The sequence below is a fragment of the Olea europaea genome, chromosome 21 (assembly GCF_002742605.1).
Source record: "Olea europaea var. sylvestris chromosome 21, O_europaea_v1, whole genome shotgun sequence".
Classification (NCBI taxonomy): Eukaryota; Viridiplantae; Streptophyta; class Magnoliopsida; order Lamiales; family Oleaceae; genus Olea; species Olea europaea.
The window spans coordinates 5125068-5150539 of NC_036257.1; the positions used below are offsets into that span (position 1 = coordinate 5125068).

General features: G+C 32.0%; 2 protein-coding genes and 1 long non-coding RNA gene across 3 annotated transcripts; 2 read left to right on the forward strand and 1 right to left on the reverse strand.

Annotated features, from left to right (window-relative positions):
- The first annotated feature begins 14758 nt into the window (after positions 1–14758).
- On the forward strand, positions 14759–16880 carry LOC111370031. Its single transcript, XM_022991742.1, has 6 exons — positions 14759–14983; positions 15134–15163; positions 15363–15496; positions 15606–16314; positions 16401–16554; positions 16717–16880. The coding sequence occupies exons 1-6, from the start codon at positions 14759–14761 to the stop codon at positions 16878–16880; spliced, it is 1416 nt and encodes a 471-aa protein (XP_022847510.1).
- A 3889-nt stretch (positions 16881–20769) lies between these two features.
- On the forward strand, positions 20770–22078 carry LOC111370266. The gene is made up of 3 exons (XR_002698361.1): positions 20770–21070; positions 21332–21394; positions 21518–22078. It is a non-coding gene; the product is annotated as an uncharacterized LOC111370266 (long non-coding RNA).
- A 98-nt stretch (positions 22079–22176) lies between these two features.
- On the reverse strand, positions 22177–24830 carry LOC111370032 (probable LRR receptor-like serine/threonine-protein kinase At3g47570). The gene is made up of 7 exons (XM_022991743.1): positions 24821–24830; positions 24633–24716; positions 23901–24087; positions 23580–23821; positions 22623–23050; positions 22449–22538; positions 22177–22338 (listed from the first exon to the last, which is right to left on the reverse strand). Exons 1-7 carry the CDS (start codon positions 24828–24830, stop codon positions 22177–22179), a joined length of 1203 nt encoding a protein of 400 aa, XP_022847511.1.
- Positions 24831–25472: the final 642 nt, after the last annotated feature.

Sequence of the window (25472 nt, forward strand, 5' to 3'; positions counted from 1 at the left end):
GGAAGTGCTTGATATCTCTTATTTTAAAATTTATGGTCTTTAATAGCGAAAGTTAAACGTGCATTGCACGTTATTTTGAAATACATGTGCTATAAAAGTTATATTTGATAACCAATTAGTTGGGAGGATTTGATGAGTCTCAACAAACTATAGAAAATGAAACTAGACTATAATTTTAAGAGAAGAAAATTGTACTCTCAACACTCAACATCTATGATTTAATTTTTTTGGAATGATGAAATGCTACAAACGGGCAACATTTTAATACTACATTCGGTACATAAGAATTAATAGCTAATAATGAATTTAAAACCCTATTAAAATTTCTAGATACATGTGTAGAAATAAATTTATCTATATTAATTCTAAAGTAAATGCAGGTCAAGATTTATCAAGTCAAGATTCATTGAGTCTAAATTAATGTGAATGCTAACTAATTGAAAAAAATATATATATAGGACAAAATTCATACATGATAAGGATTTTGTAGTATTTATTCCATATTGGAAAAAATGAAAAGTAAAATATTATTGAAATAATTGAATTTTGGTAGGGTTAAAATTATCCGAAAATGATTCTTACTATAGTACTCATAATTAGTTTGGTTTGGATTAATTCTAATTTTATCTAAGTTAAATTCAAACAATCCATATTAACTACATTCTTCATAGGTTCCATAACTTTTCAACCACATTTCACTACTAAAAAACATGGCTTCGGGCACGAATTTTCCGTTCTTGAAACATCAATATCCGTTGCTATTAATCATTACCAATGGAATATTTGCAATCGCAAATCTGTTGCTAATTTGAGGGTCACTGATAGTTATTAACGGATCCTGCCGCAGATAAAGTGTGAATATTTTATCAACAAATTTTCGTTAGTAAAAATCTTAACTAATACCAACTAACTTTCAGTTGGTAAATATCTACTATTATAATTGGTAAAAATCAATGTTGTAAATAGCCGCATAGGTGTGAGGCATGGTAAAAAAAATTATTTAATTTTTATTATTGTTATTATTATTTATTTAATAATTCTATTTTTTTTTACTTTTAACCAATCGAATTGAAAGTCCAAAATATTGTTTAACCACTTATTGGACCACAAATTAATTTATAGAGAACAACTGTGAAGATGTTGTTGTGAACTTTCGATGTGAGATAAAAAAACTAATAAACAATGCAAAAGTTGAACCTACTCTGTTAGACTTTTATTTGCTTTTATTGGACCGTTTGAAATTTTTTGACCACATTTCATCTACCAAGTCTATTGACGCCATTACCTATAAAGCCTATTTGAGCCCCCATTTTTAGCTAAAAATGTAATTTAAAATAGTAGATTGATGGATAATATATTGTTAAAAATTAAAAAAGAGTTCTATATTTATATGTAATATTATTTTATTGAATAATGTATGATTGAAAAAAAAAAAAAAAGGAAAGAAATATGTATTTAAAAAAAATAAGGGATCAAACAAGGGCATAATAACATGTCAAGGGCAATTTCCAAAAATCATGTGGGATGCTCCATAGAAAAGTCATAAAATGGTAGCTATCTTGGTTAGACTGATTCAACAATTTCAGAAGTGGGGACCACACACTATGAAAATGTGTAAATAATGTCTCCGTGTGATAGCTGGCTCAATTTGAAAAATACAACTTTTGGGTCCTTGCTTATCCAATTGTCTAACAGAAGTAGGGGTGGGTTTGGATTGGGTTGGGTTTGTTTTTTATCGAATCGAAATTCAACCCAACATAACCAGTTTGATCTAAAATCAAAGCAACCTAACTCATTCATAAAAGGATTCTCGATAATAAAGACCTATCAAGTTTCAGTCACATTTGGTTTGGTTGGGATGGTGTTTTAAGCATTTAAAATCATAACAAGATGCTCGATAACAAAACCCTATCAACTACAACGCTGCAATCGTGAACCAAAACTTGTAATCATGCATGAATGAAAATGCATATATTATACAAATTATCATCTCCCTTAAAGGAAAAATAAACCTAAAACTTACATCTGCAAAACATAAATTAATAATCAACTTAAAATTTAAAGTTAAGAGTACGAAAAGGAACAAAGGCCGGTGATTAACGTCAAGTCTAGATGCAAACAGAATTGGCGATAGTCGATGGGCTTGAATGAGAAAGGGTGGCATTTAACTTTAGGACTATAGAGAAAGAGGAAGTATGAGCGAAATAATAAGACTTTGCAAACTAAGGTTACGAGGTTTCAACTTTTTAATTTTTATGTTTGTTTTTTATTTTTTTCAATTTTTTAAGTAGCGAGTTGGGTTGGGCGGGCTTTATGAATTTTGATGGATCAGCTCATAATCTGACCCAAACATTTCTTTCTAAAAAAAACCCAACCCAACAGAATTTTAAGAGAAAAACCAACACAAAACCTTGGTTCGGATTGGTCGGTATTCGTGGATTGATTCAGTTTTTGCCCACCCCTAAACATAAGACTGAAAATAAAATTAAAAAATCTGTGTTTTGGATTTGGTATCATTTCTAACAACATAAAGGATCATGAGAAGACGCTAAAATGACAAAATGCAATAAAGTACGTATTGGCTTAGTGAGTGTTTATCGAATCACTTGGTGAAATTATCAATCACTATCACTGATTATTGGGTATATTTATTGCTAACAGTGATTATTCCTTATAACTAATGGAAAAAATGAATTGTAATAGGTTAAAATTATCTAAAAAATGATTCGCACTTGATGTGGTAATTTATGGTTAACTTCTTTGTTCGGGCTTTGTCTCAAGGGAGTGGTGCTCATCACACCATTAGGAACGTCACTTTTTCCAAAAATAAAACAGATTTTGCTTGACTATGAATCTGGAAAAAGTTATTCCATTGGATGTTGAGATTTTCCTTATCTTTTATCGTGGAAGTTTTCCCACAAATGGAGGTTTCGTCTTCAAATGATCCAAAAGAATTAATTAGTATTTGGAGACTTAATTGTCAACCAATACTCCCCTATTTTCTAGTAGAATGTCAAGATTTTCTTAAGAAAATAAAAATAGGTTAAAGTGTGCATAACTTAAAAGTGTAAATCTTAGTCAGTTTGATGAAATATGGCCTGAATTTTCGTTTCCAGAAGATTTTTTATTTTTATTATATTTTTTTGATATTCAAAAGAATGGTTTTGGGATTACTAAGAACTCTTAATTTAAAATATTAAGCTCAATGGTTATAAATTAATTAGCGGAAGTGCTTGATATCCCTTATTTTGAATTTTATTGTCTTTAATCGCGAAAGTTGAACATGCATTGCACGTTATTTTAAAATACATGTGCTATAAATGCTATATTAGATAACCAATTACTTGGGAGGATTTGATGATTCTTAACGAACTAAAGAAAATGAAATTCAGAATATAATTTTAATAGAAGAAAATTGTATTCTCAACACCCAACATCTGTGATTTAATTTTTTTGGAATGATGAAATACTACAAATGTTCAACATTTTAATACTATATTTGGTACATAAGAATTAATTACTAATAATGAATTTAAAACCCTATTAAAGTTTCTAGATACACTTGTAGGAATAAATTTATCTATAATAATTCTAAATTTATGTAGGTCAAGATTTATCAAGTCAAGATTCATTGAGTTTAAGTTAATGTGAGAGTTAACTAATTGAAAATTAACAGAACGAAATTCATACATGGTAAGGAATTCGTAGTATTTATTACATATTGAAAAAATGAAAAGTAAGGTATTATTGAAATAATTGAATTGTAGTAGGGTTAAAATTGTCCGAAAACGATTCTTACTGTAGTACTTACAACTCGTTTGATTTGGATTAAAATCTGATTTTAATCTAAATCAAATTCAAACAACCAATGTCCACCACGTCTTTTACAGGTTCCTCGACTTTTCAACCACACATTTAAAAAAACTTCTATCACAATTTACTAAAAATCTAAAGTTAATCCCTACGGAACGTCCCCTTAACATATTATCATGCATATTTGGATCAAATTTTAATGAGATTTTTTTGTACAAAATCTCATTAATCTATAGTGCAAAAGTTGAACCAACTTACTCACACTTTAATTTGCTTTTATTGGACCGTTTGAAATTTGTTGGACGCATTTACCCTCATCTAGCCAAGTCTACTGATGCTATTACCTATGAAGCGTATATGAGCCCCCATTTTTAATTGAAAATACATTTTAAAATAATAGATTGATGAAGAATGTATTGTTAAAAATTAATAAAGAATTCTATGTTATATGTAATATTATTTTATTGAATAATGTGTGATTAAAAAAAATGCATTTAAAAAAAAAAATGTATCAAACAAGGGCATAATAACATGCAAGGGCAATTTCGAAAAATTATGTGGGATACTCCATAGAAAAGTCAAAAAATGGTAGCTCTCTTGGTCAGAATGATGCAACAATTTCAGAAGCAGGGACCACACGCTATGAAAATGGGAATTGAAAATGTACAAATAATGTCTCTGTGTGTCAGCTACGTCAATTCGAAAAATACAACTTTGGTGGCCTTGCTCACCCAATTGTCAAACAGAAATAGGGATAGGCGCCGGTTGGGTTGGGTTGGGCCCATTTTTCACCGAATTCAAGCTCAACTCAACATGGTTAGTTTGATCGAAAATCAAATCAGCCTAACTCACTTATGTGTTTCAACCCAACCCAACTCAACCCAATCAAGTTTCGGCCAGGTTTGGCTGGGTTGGGTTGGTGGTTTAAACAATAAAAATCATAAAAATATGCTCCATGATAAAAACCTATCAACTACAATGCTTCAACCGTGCAAAAAAACTTGTAATCCTGCATGAATGAAAATGCATATATTGTACAAATTATCATCATGCTTAAAGGAAAAATGAACTTGAAACTTACATCCGCAAAACATAAATGAGTAATCAACTGAAAATTTAAAGTTAAGAGTACCAAAAGGAACATAGACTGGTGATTATCGTCAAGCCTAGATGCAAACAGAATTGGCAATGGTCGACAGGCTCGAAAAAGAGAGAATGAGAGAGGGTGGCATTTAACTTCAGGACTATCGAGAAAGAGGAAGTGCAAGAGAAATGAAAAGTATTGGTAAACTAGGGTTACGAGGTTTCAACTTTTTAATTTTTTTTCCAATTTTTTGCATAGCAGGTTGGATTGAGCGAGTTTTATTGGTTTTCATGGATCAGCCCACAACCCAACCCAATCCATTTTCTTCTTAAAAAAAAAAACCCAACCGAACAGAATTTGAAGAGAAAAACCAACACAAACCTCGGTTTGGATTGGTCGGTTTTCGTTGGTTGTTTCAATTTTTGCCAACCCCTAAATAGAAGACTCAAAATAAAATTAAAAAATCTGTGTTTTGGATTTGGTAACATTTCTATAACAACATGATGGATCATAGAGAACGCGCTAAAACGACAAAATGCAATAAAGCACGTCTTTGCTTAATAATTGTTTATCAAATCGCTTGATAAAATTATCAACCACTATTGCTGATTATTGGCTATATTTACTGCTAAAAGTGATAAATTCTTATAACTAATGGAAAAAAAAGTTCAAACTAAAATTTTTCAGAACTATAAATAAATGAATTGTAATAGGTTAAAATCATCCAAAAAATAATTCTCACCTGATGTAGTAAATTATGGCTAACGTGTGTTGGTTGGGGTTTTGTCTCAAAAGTGTGGTGCCCATCACACCATTATGAATAGTGATGGTAATTTACCCTGCCCCACCCCGAATGGGGCGAAAAAAACCCTTCCCGTCGTGGGGCACGGTGCGGGGATGCCCCACCCCAAACCCGTCTCGTGAATTTTTTTTATTATTATTAAATAAAGGTTAGGATTCAACTTGCTTCAAATAGAAGGATGACTTATTTTCTAGTATCCTCAATTGTACAAGTCTTATCAAACTTGACTAATTTATATATACCATTATGCTACTTTGTCAAATTAATATTATATTGATAAAAACAAATATAAAAAGATATAACAAGTTCAACTGAACAAATTTGAAAATCTATATATTGTAATAAATTAAAGTGTGTGGGGTTATAACTTTTGTGACAATATCAAAGGAAAAAACACAAAAAACCCTGTTCATCATAATAATCAATGTTGTATACCAATAACGACCATTATTTTTAAGATTTGTAGTATTTATTTTGGATATTAACTTTGTTAGCTTGAATGTTATCCATATTTTATTGAAATCGGAATTATAAAATAAATAAATAAATAAATAAAACGGGGCAAGAAAACGGCCCCGCCCCGAACCCGTCCCGACCCGCCCCGTTGCCATCACTAATTATGAACTTCACTTTTTCCAAAAATAAAACAAACTTTGCTTGACTATGAATCTGGAAAAATTATTCCATTGAATGTTGAGATTTTTCCTTATCTTTTATTGTGGAAATTGTTGAAGATTTTCCACAAATGAAGGTTTCATCTTCAAGTGATCCAAAATAATTAATTAGTCTTTGGAGACTTGATTGTCAACCAATACTCCCCTATTTTCTAGTAGAATGCCAAGATTTTCTTAAGAAAATAAAAATAGGTTAAAGTGTGCATAACTTAAAAATGTAAATCTTAGTCAGTCTTACGAAATATGGCCTGAATTTCTATTTCCAGAAGATTTTTTGTTTTTTATTATTATTTTTTTATATTCAAAAGAATGGTCTTGTGATTATTGAGAACACTTAATTTAAAATATTAAGCTCAATGGTTATAAATTCATTACTGGAAGTGCCTGATATCGCTTATTTTAAAATTTTTAGGATGTACTAGCCAAAGTTGGACGTGCATTGCCCGTTATTTTGAAATACATGTGCTATAAAAGTGACATTTGATAACCAATTTGTTGGAAGGATTTGATGAGTCTCAATGAACTAAAGAAAATGAAAATTAGAATATAAATTTAAGAGAAGAAATTTGTACGCTCGAAACTTAACATTTATGATTTAATTTTTTTGGAATGATGAAATACTACAAATGTGCTACATTTTAATACTACATTTGATTGGCCGGTTTTCTTGGGTTAATTCGGTTTTTGCCCACCCCTGAACAGAAGACTGAAAATAAAATTAAAAAATCTATGTTTTCGACTTGGTATCATTTCTTTAACAACATAAAGGATCATAGGGAACACTCTAAAATGACAAAATGCAATAAAGCACGTATTGGCTTAGTGAGTGTTTATCAAATCACTTACTATCACTGATTATTGGGTATATTTATTGTTAACAGTGATTATTCCTTATAAATAATTGAAAAAAGATTCAAATTAAAAATTTTCAAAACCATAAATAAATGAATTGTAATAGGTTAAAATCATCTAAAAATTGATTCTCACTTGATGTGGTAATTTATGGCTAATGTGTTTGTTGAGGTTTTGTCTCAAGGGAGTGGTGTTCATCAAACCATTATGAACGTCACTTTTTCCAAAAATAAAACAGACTTTGCTTGAGTATGAATCTGGAAAAATTATTCCATTGGATGTTGAGATTTTTCCTTATCTTTTATTGTGAAAATTGTGGAAGTTTTTCCACAAATGGAGGTTTCATCTTCAAATGATCCAAAAGAATTAATTAGTATTTGGAGACTTAATTGTCGACCAAGACTCCCATATTTTCTAGTAGAATGTTGAGATTTTCTTAAGAAAATAAAAATAGGTTAAAGTGTGCTAACTTAAAAGTGTAAATCTTAGCCAGTCTGATGAAATATGACCTGAATTTTCGTTTCCAGAAGATTTTTTATTTTTTATTATATTATTTTGATATTCAAAAGAATGGTTTTGTGATTACTGATAAACTTAATTTAAAATATTAAGCTATAGTTATAAATTCGTTGTTGGAAGTGCTTGATATCTCTTATTTTAAAATTTATGGTCTTTAATAGCGAAAGTTAAACGTGCATTGCACGTTATTTTGAAATACATGTGCTATAAAAGTTATATTTGATAACCAATTAGTTGGGAGGATTTGATGAGTCTCAACAAACTATAGAAAATGAAATCTAGACTATAATTTTAAGAGAAGAAAATTGTACTCTCAACACTCAACATCTATGATTTAATTTTTTTGGAATGATGAAATGCTACAAACGTGCAACATTTTAATACTACATTCGGTACATAAGAATTAATAGCTAATAATGAATTTAAAACCCTATTAAAATTTCTAGATACATGTGTAGAAATAAATTTATCTATATTAATTCTAAAGTAAATGCAGGTCAAGATTTATCAAGTCAAGATTCATTGAGTCTAAATTAATGTGAATGCTAACTAATTGAAAAAAAATATATATAGGACAAAATTCATACATGATAAGGATTTTGTAGTATTTATTCCATATTGGAAAAAATGAAAAGTAAAATATTATTGAAATAATTGAATTTTGGTAGGGTTAAAATTATCCGAAAATGATTCTTACTATAGTACTCATAATTAGTTTGGTTTGGATTAATTCTAATTTTATCTAAGTTAAATTCAAACAATCCATATTAACTACATTCTTCATAGGTTCCATAACTTTTCAACCACATTTCACTACTAAAAAACATGGCTTCGGGCACGAATTTTCCGTTCTTGAAACATCAATATCCGTTGCTATTAATCATTACCAATGGAATATTTGCAATCGCAAATCTGTTGCTAATTTGAGGGTCACTGATAGTTATTAACGGATCCTGCCGCAGATAAAGTGTGAATATTTTATCAACAAATTTTCGTTAGTAAAAATCTTAACTAATACCAACTAACTTTCAGTTGGTAAATATCTACTATTATAATTGGTAAAAATCAATGTTGTAAATAGCCGCATAGGTGTGAGGCATGGTAAAAAAAATTATTTAATTTTTATTATTGTTATTATTATTTATTTAATAATTCTATTTTTTTTTAACTTTTAGCCAACCAAATTGAAAAGTCAAAATATTGTTTAACCACTTATTGGACCACAAATTAATTTATAGAGGGCAACTCTAAAAACTTTGTTATGAACTTTCGATGTGATATAAGTGAATTACTTTTACCAATAGATAATCCGTTTCGAATTACTAACGGAATATCCGTAGGTGAAAGGTCTAAATGTTAAACGATTACATAAGGCACGAAATATCTGATGGTAAAGAGAAATCATCATTAGCAATAAAAAATCCGTTGCTGATTATCGTAGTTGAAAGTGAATTACTTTTGTTAACAGATAATCCGTTTCTAATTACCAACAGGTTGCATCCGTTGGTAATATTCGGTACGTCACCTACAGATATTTCGTTGGAGAAATATCCAATTATTAAACGGTTATATAAGACATGGAATATCCGTTGGTAAAGAGATATCATCATTACCAACAAAAAATCTGTTGCTGATTAACACAGCGAAAAGTTTACAAACGAATAATTCGTTTCTAATTACTTCCGTTGGTAATTTTCTGTAGATAAAAAGCTGTTTTATAGTAGTGCTTCAAAAACTTCTATCGTAATTTACTAAAAAATCTAATTTTAATCCCTAGCGAATGCCCTCATAACATAATATCATGCCCGTTTGGAGCTCATTTTAATGAGTTTTTTTGAACATCTCATTAATCTATAGTGAAAAACTAATAAACAGTGCAAAAATTGAACCTACTTTGTTAGACTTTTATTTGCCTTTATTGGACCATTTGAACTTTGTTGGACGCATTGACCCTCATCTAGCCAAGTTTATTGATGCCATTAACTATAATGCCTATTTGAACCCCATTTTTAGCTAAAAATGTATTTTAAAATAGTAGATTGATGGATTATGTATTATTAAAAATTAAGAAAGAGTTTTATATTTACATGTAATATTATTTTATTGAATAACGTGTGATTAAAAAAAAGAAAAAAATGTATTTGAAAAAATAGGTATCAAACAAGGACAATTTCGAAAAATGACGTGGAATGCTGCATAGAAAAGTCAAAAAATGGTAGCTGTCTTGGTCAAAATGATACAATAATTTCAGAAGTGGGGACCACACACTCTGAAAATGGGAATTGAAAATGTGTAAATAATGTCTTCGTGTGCCTGCTAGCTCAATTCGAAAATTATGACTTTGGTGTCCTTGCTCACCCAATTGTCTAATTGAAGTAGGGGTTGCGCATGGGTTGGATTGAGTCCCTTTTTTACCGAACCCAAACCCAAACCCAAACCAACAAGGTCAATTTGATCTAAAATCAAATCAACCTAACTCATTCATGTGTTTCAACCCATGGCCGAATAAACTAATTGGATTGTACGTTCAATCATCTAAAACTAATTAAAAATGACGTGTTACTTTAATTAGTATAATTCTGCCCGTAAGGTCGAAGTAATCAATTGACTAGAATGTAAACTTGGTAATATTAAAAATTGAATTGGTGAACATAGCGTTCTATGTGGTTTTTCAATTACCTTCACTAAATGAAGCCTAAAACAACTTGTGTACGAGTATTGCAGTTATTAATTATTTAACATCAAATTCTCCTGATTGCAGTTGGTTGGAGCATCACTTGAGTTGATCTACCGGCTGATTCCGGAGCATATTCAGAGACAAGCTAGTATGAGTTTTCCACATCCTGTTAGGACGTGATAATCGCTACAATGTATTGTGCTCATGGTGGTGTTAATGGGTATGTAGCGAACAAAAGGCTCTACGTATTTTTATGATCAAGTGTTTTTGTCGAAGTCTGTGGTTTTTTACGCCGCAAAAATATGTTAGCATGTAAAATGGTTGTTCAGGTAAACTGGAAAGTTCAAATGTATAGTATGTTCGCTGAGTAAAACGAGTTTTTATTGCTTCCGTATATTCTTTTTGGTGGAATTGTATTATAAATGACCATTTTAAGTTAAACGGAGCATATTTCATTAAGGAACAAAAGATCCCGAGGGGTTTCTTGTAGTATATATTGTTTTCACTTCTTTCTATGTTGTTTATACTGTGTTAGGTTGTTGCTAAAAGCTCCCATTTTGACAAAGCTTTTAAGATTATAAGTTAGTGGATCTCATGAAATGTGTAATTTAAAAGTGCATAAAAGTTGTGAGTTCAATAAATATATGGCTAAAATGACGTTTGATTGGGTTATAATCTTAGCCAAAAAAAATTTCAAATAGGCTTTCCTATTTTTAGTATTCTGAAAACAATAAAGCATCGCTAGGTGTGAATGTAAAGTTTTAAGCTTTACGAGTCCATGCGAGATCTAAGGGAAAAAAGCATTTCTTAATTTTTTATGTTATTTTAAAACTATTTAATAATTAAAATAACACATACCAAACATCTAAATATAAAACACTATATTAACTTAATTTTTATAATTAGTCAATTATACAATTTCGAAGTCTTTAAAATGTGAAAGCTAGACTATTTTTTTCAAGTTTCAAGTTTTAACTAAACAAGTTCTACTTAATAGATTTATAGAAACTTCATACATACTTTCGAAGTTTCCAATAAAATGTTAAATTAATAAAAATCAAATAAAAGGTTTTAGAAAAAAGGAAAAAAAAAATTAATGAAGCGCGACTAAGCATTAAACGCAAGTTGATCGCTTAATTTTGTGTTTATGCCAAAGCGTGGCATTTCGCCCGTGCTTAGCATTTAGGCACATTTTTAAGAAAAATTGTCTATTTTCCTTCCTCCAACCTCATGCACTTAATTTTAATGTTTGATGAAATGCTAGTCTAATTCAATTTGAAGTGCTAAACATGTCACAATGTATAAGACATCAAATATAGGGTAAACTTCATTTTTAATCACTAAAATTTGTAAATGAAACATCTATTAGATTGTCCTACATTAATTTCTCCCACAAATCACTCAAATTCAATTTATTCTCAATGTTAATCACCTAGTCACGAAGTTCCCGTTTGATTTTCATCTTTTAAAACTCATTTTTTAACAATACATTAGATAATAGCCTCAACTTTTATCAACTTTTCAACCAAAATTTCATGACCTTTTATCAAAATCTAATATCAAAATCAAATAGGGGCTAAACTAAATGTTTCAATCATATGTTAGTCCCCATAGATAACTATACCACAATGTACAAAATTTTAACATAGGGGGATGAATTACCATTTTTTGAACACTATTTATTTTCAATTTTTCAGCCATGACATCAATAAACGACAAAATTGGCTCAAAAGGCAAAATCATATAAGATTGTTGTCAATTTTTGACATTGACGTACTATTGCCACATCAAAATTTAGAAATACGAGCTGACACAATGACTAACATTGAAAGTAATTGAAGTTCAAACATCACATAATGGACAGGAAAATGTGATATCAGAGTCAATGCAGCTTTCCTTTGTCTTAATTGTTGACAAATATGCAGTGTTAATGCAATGGAATTTCTTAATAGATGGAACCCTGTCTACAAATTATTACTACACTTACTACAAAGGGCATACAGAATGTTTGTCCACCAAATCAAGAGAGATAAAATTATTAGCTCTTGATCCACGTCTCTAACTATTGAACGCTTAATGAACAATCTGGGGAACGATGCTGTGTGTAAAAATTCAGTTCATTTCCTAGAAGGGTTAAAGGATAAACAAAACTAACTCTTTTGTATATGTAAAGGTGTGACTCCCTAAGCCGATTTAGTGACCTCATGAATAGCATTTTCCCTGGTAACCAACATTTCCCATAGTGACTCCAGCCATACTGTGTTCAGCAAGTTTTCTATGTTAAGGAAATAAATCCCACATTGGTTAAATATCGAAATATTGACCAACTTAAATAGATTTTGGGTCACTCCTCTTAATAAGGTTGACTTTATTAAGATGAACCCCAAATCTTAACATGGTATCAGAGCCCATTAAGCTCCAACGAGTTATTCGATCCGATTAAGTCGAAAAAATGAGCACACGGATTTCAAGATTGATTTGCTAAAAAAGAACCACCATCTTGCTGGGGCATGTTAAGGGAATAAATCTCACATCGGTTAAATACCGAAATATTGACCAACTTAAATAGATCTTGGGTCACTCCTCTTAATAAGGTTGACCTTATTAAGATGGACCCCAAATCTTAACATCCTAGACTTCAAAAATAAAAAATAAAACGGAAAAATCAAATTTAGCTAATAAACTAGAAATAAGAAGATATGTTACCAACTACAGCCATTGTAAGTCATGTTAAATGAAATTCCTTTGTCAAGTGATCAACTTATTTAGGAGTCATCTTACTATAGATCTTGGGCCACTCCTCTTAATAAGGTTGACCTTATTAAGATGGAGCCCAAATCTTAACATCCTAGACTTCAAAAATAAAAAAGAAAACGGAAAAAGCAAATTTAGCTAATAGACTAGAAATAAGAAGATATGTTACCAACTACAGCCATTATAAGTCGTGTTAAGTGAAACTCCTTTGTCAAGCGATCAACTTATTTAGGAGTCATCCTACTATAGCAATGTTAACTTTTGTAGCCTAATTATTGCTCCATCCTAATTATTGCCACTTTATGGAGCTATTTGCAAATCAACCTCCATGGTGAGGTCGTCGTGGGGGTTGATTGGGGGCAAGATGCCCATCGCGGGGGATCGGGGTTGGAGACTCTCGGACCAAAATTTAATTGAAGACTGTTTAGAAATTTTTATTTTTTTAAAATTCTATTAAGGAAAAGGAATCTTTGTGTGTTTTTATTTCATTTTTTAAAATTGATTGCTCTCGGTAGAATAGAATTAGGGCTCATAGTTCTCAACAAGCAAACATCCCAATCTATTAACAATAATAAAAAATGATTGTAGAATTCACATATTGATAGCATTTCAAGAAGTTATAAAAAATAAAAATAAATAAAAACATCGAGTGATTGATAAGAAGTAAAACCTGCTTGGTTATGTGCTCCCATGAAAAAGACGAACCCAATGTGTCAAGGTTTTCTCGTAATTGGTCGTAAAGCACTTCTCATTCCAATGATGCAATCAGCCATTCCCTGGAGCGAGAGCTGTCTATTAGTTCTTCGTAGTGTAAAAAATAGCATTATGAAGTACTAAGCAAATTATATATTCATGCAATGGGTAAAACTTCAGTCTGGTTTCCTTTTGAGATCAACTTGTTGAAAGTAGTGTAAACTTGACCAATGAAATTCTAGAAGAAAGAAGAAGTTCAAAATCATCAAAAAACTTTAGAAGTATGAAGATGAATATATGACTTAGTCAAAATTCTACTTGATTAAGCAAAAGTGTTTTATTGGATAGAAGAGTACTACATGGTTAAGGAAAAGCTCTTGATTGGTCGATAGCTATTAAAGAGTTGATTAATCATCTTGAACTCTTCTTCTCTAATGGAAGTGGAAGTTACTTAATCGTTTTAAATTCTCTCTCTAATGGAGGTGGAAGTTATTTGTTCATTTTGAATACTTCTTCTACCAAAGGAGGTTAAAAAGAGTTACTTGATCATCTTGAACATTTCTTAGTTTTTTTCCTATAACTAGGTGTATTGGCATGTATTTTAAACTATCGGGAAGAAGTGAAAATTCTATGTTTGTATAAGAGAGTTTTTGAGAGATAATTGCTCTATTGTAGTTGTTATATATTGTGTGATTAATGAAAGTTTGTTTATTTGAGTGAAAAGTGATATTCTATCACAACTTTTACCCATCAGTGGTATTAGAGCCAACAAAGAATAAAAGAGAGTGATAAAATCTTTGTTTCCAGTTAGATATGGCCTCCTCAACTAGTTTTTCCAGCCAAAACTACCAAGGCTAACAAAGGAGAATTATGAGAATTGGACCATACAAATGAAGATGCTCTTAGCATCCCAAGATCTATGGGAAATGGTGGAGAAAGGTTATACAGAACCTACGTCTAAAGCCGATGAAGACATACTAAGTGAAACTGAAAAGGCAGTACTCAAGGAAGCAAGGAAGAAAGATCAGAAGGCCGTGTACCTCATATATCAAATAGTAGATGAAGGAAATTTTGAGAAGATTGCTTATATTACAAACGCAAGAGAAGCATGGGATGCACTTTGAAATTCATTTCAAGGTATCGAAAAGACAATGAGAATTCACCTACAAATACTGAAAAACGAATTTGAAACATTGGAGATGCTTGATAGCGAGTCAATCTTGGAATATTTTACTCGAGTCCTCACTATAGTGAACAATATCTAGCGCAATGGAGAAAAGATCAAAGATTTGCAGGTAATAGAAAAAATTCTTCGTTCCCTAAATTCGAAATTTGATAATGTAGTCATAGCAATTGAAGAATCTAATGACCTCAGTACTATGACTGTTGATGAACTATTAGCTTCTCTAGAGATCCATGAACAACGAATCAATAAAAAAAAAATTTCATCAAAATCTCTTGATCAAGCATTGCATCAAATCTTTTGCTTCACAGTTGAGGAAGGGGGCTGATTTCAAAGAGGACGGGGTCTTAATAATAGAGGAAGAGGAGGAAGATTTAGCATCAACGGTTGACATGAAATTCAACAACATTTTATCAAAGAGGAAAAGGACAATAAAGAGGTTGAGGTAGAGGACAAAGAAAAGGACAAGAAAGACACAGAAATGGTTTTAATCATCAAATTGGTGACAAAAGGAACGTGCAGTGTTATAACTGTCACAAGTATGGACATTATAGTAACGAATGTCATGTAAAAATTGCTGAAGTTGAAGTCGACGAAAATACCAACGTTGGTGATACAAGTGAGCCAAAATCACTGATATTGATGACTCATCATACAACAACAGTTAATGAAAATATATGGTTTTTAGATATCGAAGCAAGCAATCATATGTGTGGAAAAAAGCATATGTTCATGGAGCTTGATGAAACTCCGCATGGCCATGTCTCTTTTGGCGACCTCTCCAAAGTTCTAGTAAAAGGAAGAGATAACATTTTAATCAAGCTCAATAATGGTGGTCACATTTATATTACTGATATTTATTATGTGTTGGATATCAAGCATAATTTATTAAGTCTAGGACAGCTCCTAGAAAAGGGATATGACATTAGTTTAAAAGATTCCCGCCTGATAATCAAAGATGATCGTGAATATCCAATATTCCAAATACGAATGTCTAAAAATAGAATGTTTGCTTTAAACATTCCTTATAACTCACCAAAATGTTTAAGTGCCATTACAAATTATAAGAATTGGTTGTGCTACTTGAGACTTGGATATTTCAATTTTGAAGGATTAAGAATGTTGTCAAAGAAAAAGATGTTGAAGTGGTTGCCAAACATTGATCATTCGAATGAAGTTTGTGAAAGCTGTGTTCTTGGCAAGAACGCAAGAACAAATTTTGCAAGGGAAACAAATTGGAGAGCAAAGAAGCCACTGGAGTTGGTCCATATAGATATATGTGGGCTGTTGAAGCCAATATTGAACGAACAAAATAGGTACCTTCTTACCTTTATTGATGACTATTGTAGAAAAACATGGGTATACTTCTCAAGAAAAAGTCAAAGGTGTTGAATGCATTTAAAGAATTCAAGTCCAGTGTTAAAAAACAAAGTGGCTATCACATAAAGATATCACAGTCAGAACAAAGAGGAGAATATACTTTTGATGCATTTAAAAGCTTTTGTAATTTGAATGGCATCAGACAATAGTTCACACCAACTTATACTCCCCAATTGAATGGCGTAGCTGAACGAAAGAACCACACAATACTCGATATGGTGAGAAGTTTGTTAAAAGATAAGAAATTACCTAAAGGATTTTAGGCTAAAGTAGTTTCAACTACAGTATATTTATTGAATCGATATCCTACCAAGAATGTTCGCGGAGTAACACCTGAAGAGGCTTGGATCACATATAAGCCTACTGCAAATCACCTTCGAGTGTTTGGATGTATAGCGTATGTAAAGATCCTAGAAGCAAGAAGACCTAAACTTGATGACAAAGGGTAGAAATGTATCTTTATTGGCTTTGATGATAGGATAATGGGATACAAGTTATACAATCCCATTACAAAAGATATTATCACGAGTCAAGACGTAATCGTTGAAGAGGATAAAGCTTGGAATTGGGAGAATGCTAAAGACGTTAAGCAAGTTCGTTTAATTCTTGAGCAAGAAGAATTTCAACCACTAAATAGTGGAGCAAGCGGTACACAAACAGCTGTATCCAGCTCACTAACAACATAAGAAGAATCATCATCTTCATCAGAATCATCCTCTAAAGAAGGGCCAAGAAAGACGAGAAGCTTGAGGGATATTTATGATGCCACTGAACAACAAGGTAAACAATATGAATTGCTTTGTTTATTAGCTGACAGTGACTTTCTTTTGAAGAAGCGTCAACAGATAAAGATGGTAGAAAGCAATGGATGAAGAAATTAGTTCTATTGAGAAGAACAACATATGGAAGCTCACTGAGTTACCTGAAGGAAAAAAGACCATTGGAGTAAAATGGGTGTACAAAATTTAAAAGAATATACAAGGTGAAATTCAGAGGTATAAAGCAAGGTTGGTTGCATAGGGTAACTCTCAAAAAGCAAGAATTGACTATGGAGAAATATTTGCACCTGTTGCACGCATGGAGACAATTCGATTGTTGATTTCACTAGCTGCACAACACAGATGGAAGATTTATCAGCTTAATGTCAAGACAACATTTGTAACGCCCCGAAAATTTTAGAATAAAAGTGTATGCTATCTTTTATATTTTGAAAATTTGAGGACTAAAATGGAATAAGTTTTAAATTCATATTTTGGTTGGGCCAAATAATTAAATTTTGATAGAATGAGATTTTATACATTAATATTGGGCTCGTTGGATAGCTCGTAATTAATTACGTATGTTAGGCTTGAGAAACAGTTGATTTGAATAAGTTAAGCCAAAGATATTGAAATTTAAAGAATTCATGGTTTATTATAAATTAGTTAAGATTCTTGGAAAACGTGTGAATATAGGGTATGAATAGGAGATTTGTGGGCAACTTTCACAGTTTACACGTACACCACTCCCAAGATTTAAGGACTAATAAGTGCCCACATAATTGAGTGCTCCCAAAAGATTTTTGATATATATAAATACATATCAACCACACATTGCATACACGGCAGTAGAGAATAAGATTGTGGAACGTGAAAATTATTTCTTTTCTTCCAGAAAACTCTTTTCATCAATTAAGGTAGGATTACAAGGTGCAAGTGGTTAGTCCCGTTTAATTTATTTCTTCATGTTGATAAATGTTATACTCATGAAAGTTATGATATAATACGATATGATTATGATATCATATGAAATGGTCATCCGGTACCAAAGATATGATATGATATGAGCTCTTACCGGAATCTAAAGAAATGATACGACGATATGATTATTTTGATGCCTGATTGAATATTTTATTCGGGATCGCACCATTAATCGTGTCCTACTGAGTATTCTTTGTACTCATCCCTTTTCCCTACCTTACAGGTTAGTACGAGTTGTGTTGGAGTGCAGCGGCTTGATGGTGTGGTTGTGCCTCATTTCATGGGACAAAACTCTAAAATCTAGCACGTAACTTTATTTCTATTTAATATTATTGCAATAGACACTTATGTTTAATTTAATTATTTGGACAAGTTCGCTAAAAATTTAGTTGCATGTTTTCTAGGACATTAACATTCCCATCTCTTTAAATGTTTAAATTGCACTTTGAATTTCAATTAAGATTTATGATATTTGGTGTAAATCCCATCTTACCTTTCTACCATTTTAAAACTATTAGATGCTGAAACGAAGAAGTGACTACATAAACGTCAACAGTTAGTTATATATATATATATATATTTTTTATTTTTTATTTTTTATTTTTTTTTTAATGGTCACTTATCATCAAAAGATTTAAATTCAATGATTGAATACATGTATGGTGCTATACACTTTTATAAAAACCAGAAAGTATGCATGGGGCTATATACTTCAATTAAAATCAGGAATGTGTATTTTAAAAGTTGTAAAATACCTTGTGGTTGCATCAATTGTATAAAAGGGATGAAAGGAATATATGTATTAAAGCTTTTACTCTTTCACTTGACACTATTTTGGGATAACATTATTATAAACTCATTTATTTTTGAAGAAACGTTTGGTAGCGACTTAAATTTTAAAGAAAAATAAAATAAAATTGGGACGTTACAACATTTCTAAATGGATATCTTGAAGAAGACATATATGTGAAGCAAACACCAGGATACATACGAAAGGGTCGACTAAATAAAGTTTATAAATTGAAAAAAGCTCTTTATGGACTCAAGAAAGCCCCCCGATCATGGAATACCCGTATTGAAAATTACTTTAGAAAGAATGAATTTATGCATTGTCCGTATGAACACGCAGTATATGTAAAACGAGAACAAGATGGAGGTATACTATTTATTTGTTTATATGTGGATGATTTGACTTTTATATGCAATAATTCATCCATGTTTGAAGCCTTCAAAGAGAATATGATGAAAGAATTTGAGATGACTGATGTTGGATTGATGGCGCACTTTTTTGGGATTGAAGTTAAGCAACAAGAAGATGTAATTTTTATTTCTCAAAGTGCCTACACAGCAGACATTTTAAGGAAATTTGGAATGGAGAAGTGTAATCCGATTACTACTCCAGTTGAAAGTGGACTGAAACTACGCAAAAATGAAGATGGTGATGTTGATCCTACATATTTCAAGAGCTTGGCTGGAAACCTTAGATATCAAACATGCACCAGACCGGATATACTATATGGCGTAGAATTGATCAGCAGATACTTGGAGACACTAGATCGGTCCCATCTTAATGCAGCAAAAAGAATACTCTGCTCTCTTAAAGGTACAATCAATGAAGGCTTACTTTATACATCTACTAATGATTTTAAGCTCGCTGGTTATTCAGATAGTGATTGGGAAAGAGATATAGATGAAAGAAAAAGTACAATCGAATTCGTATTTTTTATTGGAGAAACTGCATTCACATGGTCATCCAAAAAGCAACCAATTGTTACTTTATCCAGTTGTGAAGATGAGTATGTTGCTGTAAGTTCAACTGTATGTCACGCTATTTGGTTGCGCAATATGTTGACATATTTGGGATTCCCTCAAGAAAATTCAACTGAGATTTATATTGATAACCGATCAGCAATTGTACTTGCAAAGAATCCAGTCCATCATGAAAGAAGCAAACAAATAGATACATGTTTTCATTTTATTCAGGAACACATAAAGATGAAAGAAGTGGAGCTACTACCATGCAGAATAAATAATCAAGCAGCACATATTTTTACTAAGCCACTTAAACATGATGTGTTTACTAGACATAAATTTATGCTTGGAATGGTCAAGTTTAAACGGGGATGTTGAAAGTAGTATAAACTTGACCAATGAAATTTTAGAAGTAAGAAGAAGTTCAAAATCATCAAGAAGCTTTAGAAGTACGAAGATGAATATATGACTAGGTAAAAATTCTACTTCATTAAGCAAAAGTGTTTTATTGGATAGAAGAATACTACATGGTTAAGAAAAAGCTCGCGATTGGTCGATAGCTATTAAAGAGTTGCTTAATCATCTTGAACTCTTCTTCTCTAATAGAAGTGGAAGATATTTAATCATTTTGAATTCTTCTTCTAATGGAGGTGGAAGTTACTTGTTCATTTTGAATACTTCTTCTACCAAAGGAAGTTAAAAAGAGTTACTTGATCATCTTGAACACTTCTTAGTTTTTTCCTATAAATAGGTGTATTGGCATGTATTTTAAATTATTTGATAGAAGTGCAAATTCTATATTTGTACAAGAGAGTTTGCAAATTCTATATTTGTATAAGAGAGTTTTTGAGAGAGAATCACTCTATTGTAGTTGTTATATATTGTGTGATTAATGAAAGTTTGTTTATTGAGTGAAAAGTGATTTTCTATCACAACTTCTACCCATCATTATCATGTTTATAAAATCAGCAAGACCCTCTTCATCAGTTCAATTTTAATTGGTTGCAGTTAAGATTATGACTTATGAGACATGAGCAGGTGAATGGGCTAGATGATTCTAGTGGTGATAAAGAGCCATCTGGTGCAGGAGATGAGCTAGATGAGCGTGGTGAAGGTTGTCAAGTTAATGGGATAAGCCACATAGTACGGTATAAAATATTTTAAATTTATTTTATTCCTCAATACTCCGAATTATGTACTATATACCTTGACAAATAATTCATTAGTGACTATAGAAGTTCATAAATTATACATCATTTTGGTTCCATCTTGTTTCCTTTCTTGTATATTAATTCAACATTCATTAGCTTAAATCATTATTTTTAATTTGTATACTTCAAAAAAGCTTCATTTTGGTGATTTTTTGTACTAATAAATTGATGCTTCTTTGTATTAATGACTGGTGCCAGGTGCAAATGAAGAGGATAAGAGCAAAAGGTGACAATGTTCTCACATAATGAAGACAATTTATGGTACCAAAATGCTTTCTTATGCCACCACATCTTACAGTAGATTAACAAGATATCTAAACGTTGTCTAATTTTAGACACTAAATGCATAAAATTATTTATTCATTAAACCAAATTACTTTGCAGCACAGATTTTGGGTCCACAAAACAGCTACAACACACTGCAAGAAACCAACAGAGCTTAAAAATCTTCAGAATGATAGCCAAGTTTCCTGCAACAGCAACATATAATAAGCTTTAAAGATTACTAGTGAAAAAAGAATATAGATTTTGATTCAAATAAGCAATTTTTCGTGTCCTCAATAAGAAGCAATCCTTTTGTTTTGTTCAACCTCAGTTATGCTTTAACAAAATTAATTTTTGATCTTCTTGAGCCTTGTTAGAACATCTTTAGCAATGAGCCTCTCCTTTGGCAAATCAATCATGCATTCTAGTGCTAGTTCCATGATTAATTTGAAGTACTCTCCTTAGCTTGAATATTATCTTCAATAGCATTCACTAAATCGACATCTACTATTTGCATTATTGCATCTGGGAATTATTCAAGCATCCATTTCCTCATTGTGAACTCTTCGGCAAACATATCATCTGTTGGCTTCTTTTTGGTAGATGTTTCCATCAGTATAATCCCATAACTGTAAACATCCACCATAGTTGATTCTAATCCAGTTGATCCATACTCTACAAAATTGGGGCGTGCGATCAAATTAGCTAGTCAAATGTTAAATGATGGATGAATAAATAAGAGCTAATAAGTAATACACGGTCACACTATTAGCATGACACTACACACATGCAGATGACAGAAACCATTTACCTGGAGCAATATATCCAATTGTGCCCAACGTCTTGGTAATCAAAATTCTCTGGTCTTCAGTGAAAAGCCCGGCAATGCCAAAGTTTGCAACATGGGCAACCATATCTTCATCTAAAAGTATGTTATCGGGCTTCAAATTTAGGAATAGTAACTCGAGGACAACCATTTGGTAAGGTTTCCAGTAGGCATATATTCCAGCACCAATGCTTTAAGATCAAGGTTAGAGCAACTACAAATTACCTTGACAAGATTTCTATGACAAACATTGCAAAGCATTTGGCACTCAGTATCAAAACTTTGGTTTGCATTTTTCAAATCTAGGTTAAAAACCTTAATAGCAGCAAATCATTCCATTAGAAAAAGTTCTCTTGTACACTGAACCAATACTGCCTTAACCAATCAGACTCTCTTCACCAAATTCATTGGTAGCAAAACTTCATAATATGAAATCCTCTTGATGGTGTTAGGGGAAGTAGACTGAGCTGAAAGAAATATATTTCTGCTATGACGTCTTATTAAATATACCACAGTAATGGCCAGAATAAATACCACAGCAATTGATGGTAAAATAGACATCAAAACTCTGGAACTGCTAGATAATCTAGTTTTATTATCTTTGCAAGGCTTGACCTTAAATTTAGATGCTCCACACAATTCTATATTGCTTATGAAAAAATTTGATGTGAAGTTTCTAAAAGGCCCTCCATTTGGAATTTCACCACTTAGTTCATTGAACAAAACATCGAAATACTCAAGGTACACAAGTTTCTCCAATGACTCGGGGATTACACCATCAAGACTGTTGTTAGATGGATCCAAATTTTGCAATGAAATCAGATTACCTAACGACTCAGGTATAGGACCATGTATCCGATTGTTTGATAGTGCTAGATTTTCCAAATACTAAGTTGTCCAATGGTGCTTGGAATATCACTTGAGAATCAATTTTCCGATAGATATAACTCTCTCATGCTCTTAATGTTGCCAATTTCTGGAGCCAGCAACCCATTCAGCCAATAATTATAAGATAAAATTCAAAATCTGAATTTCTTTGTTAGTCCACAGTGTGGATTGGATAGTGGAAGTCAATGAGATGTAAGCTAAATAAATTTTTTGTAAAGAGGTAAGATTTCCTAAACAATTTGATAGCTGTTGAGAAGGCTGATTACTCCTCAAATCTAGAAAATACACTTTTACCAAATTGCAAAGGTTGACAGGTAAAGACCCCCTTAGTTTATCGGCGTCAAGTCTCAGCTTTTGCAATTTTCTTAATTGACCCAGTGTGTTAGGAATTGTTCCAGTCAGTTCATTACCTCCAATTTCTAACTAGACCAAGCTGCTCATATTACCAATTTCATTTTGGAATGATACCTTTAATACCACATTGATAGGCAATGAAAGATTCCACAGATGCTGAAAATTTATCGAAGGATTTTGGTAATATTCCATCAAAAGAATTGAATTCCATGTCTATGATCTTCAACTTCCTACAATTTTTCAATGAAGTAAGAAAATCCAATTCAAGCATTGAAGGATCATTTGTAAGCTGATTTCTCTTGAAAATTAGAATCTGTAGGTTCTGTAAATTCCCAAGATTCTTGGGCACTCGTCCACTGAAGGAGTTTGTAGCGGAAATCCCTCTATAAATCTTGATTTCGGGCTCAGAAAACAATCAAACGAACACTAGTTTACCTTGGCTCGACCCAAAAACTCTTCTTCACTTTGGACTGCCCAAACTCTCTCAAACTCCACAAATGAGAAGGGATGGTGGTGGTGATAGGAGGAAGAAGAAGCAACAATGGTGGACTCACTCCAACGGCCACCAAGCCGGCTGCCCCCTCACCACTCTCGGCCTCCTCTCTCAGCCCTCTCTCCCTCTCTCAACACACGCCCACACACCACACAAAAAGGGCTGCAAGAAGATGGATATATATATATATAGGGTTAGTTTAGGTTACTCCAATTGGGTCAAAGGTTCACTAAGTGGGCTACCAATTAATCTAAATTAATGGGCTAATATCCAACTTCATATTAATCACTAAATGGTCCAACTAACCAAAAAACCATCCAACCTTAACCCAAGCCATTTAAAATTGTAGTTCGTTTTCGAGTCGAGCCAAGTTCATGGTGTCAATAAATAATCCGACAACTATTTTAAATCATCGCCAGGATTATTGGGTATCAAAAAACCTAACAAAGCTGTTATCTAGACCCAAATGAATAAGCTTAGAAAAAAATTGAAATAGAGGCTGGAATTTCGCCACTCAATCAATTGCCACCAAGATAGAGAAATTCAAGATCAGGAAGCCCATTGGCAATTGACAATAGAAGATTGCCGGAGATACCATTATCAGAAAAAGAAAGTATTTGTAACATGGAGAGATTGAAGATGGAATCAAGTATTTGACCCTGAAGACTAGCTACTGGAGGACAAACTAAACGTTTTTAAGCTGGATAGACGTCCCAATTCTTGTGGGATGTTTCCATGAAGAGTGTTGATGGACAAATCTAACAATTCCATGTTAGAAAATCAAATTAGATCCAAATATAAATTAAATCCTAGGATCAACATCATGCTAAATTACTATGATTCACAGATTCAGATAATATACTTGTATCCATTGTAAACGATTGCCTACTGTTGCGGAATTACTGCGACAATCGACTATGTACCGATGAATGCAAATGAAGAGGGTGGTTTTGTGATCTTTCTCAACCAAATCTCCTTATTCTTCAATGGGACCGTGATTTCTCTTCTTGATGGGAAGAATGGAAAAGAGTGTATGATTTGGTATATTGGGGACCATAACCAAAATAACCTTTATATACTACTTAATTAAGGTTCCCATTATCCCTTAATTAGAGTAATATTAGCCGGTATCTACTCACTTAGTCCATATTAATTTGAGTAGTCTATGGGCATACAAAAAATATACCACTTGATTTTTGCCCATTATATTAAATAGCTAATATAATTGTATTAATATGTTGCCAATATTAATTTAGGAAAATCGTGTTTTTCTAACAATCTCCCACTTGGCTACATATTATTCTTTAAACAATTATATTACAAAACTCCTTAGGTGCGCATCTGTATGCTATTTATCATTAGACTGCTCCTTAAACAATCTTGTCAATCTCATATACTAATAATGGAACCACCGCAACTTTCATCACAATACATTAGTGATTAAACCACGATGATCAACATATTAATACACTTAATGACATAAATCAAATATGGATGAGTAGCATGGAAATTTA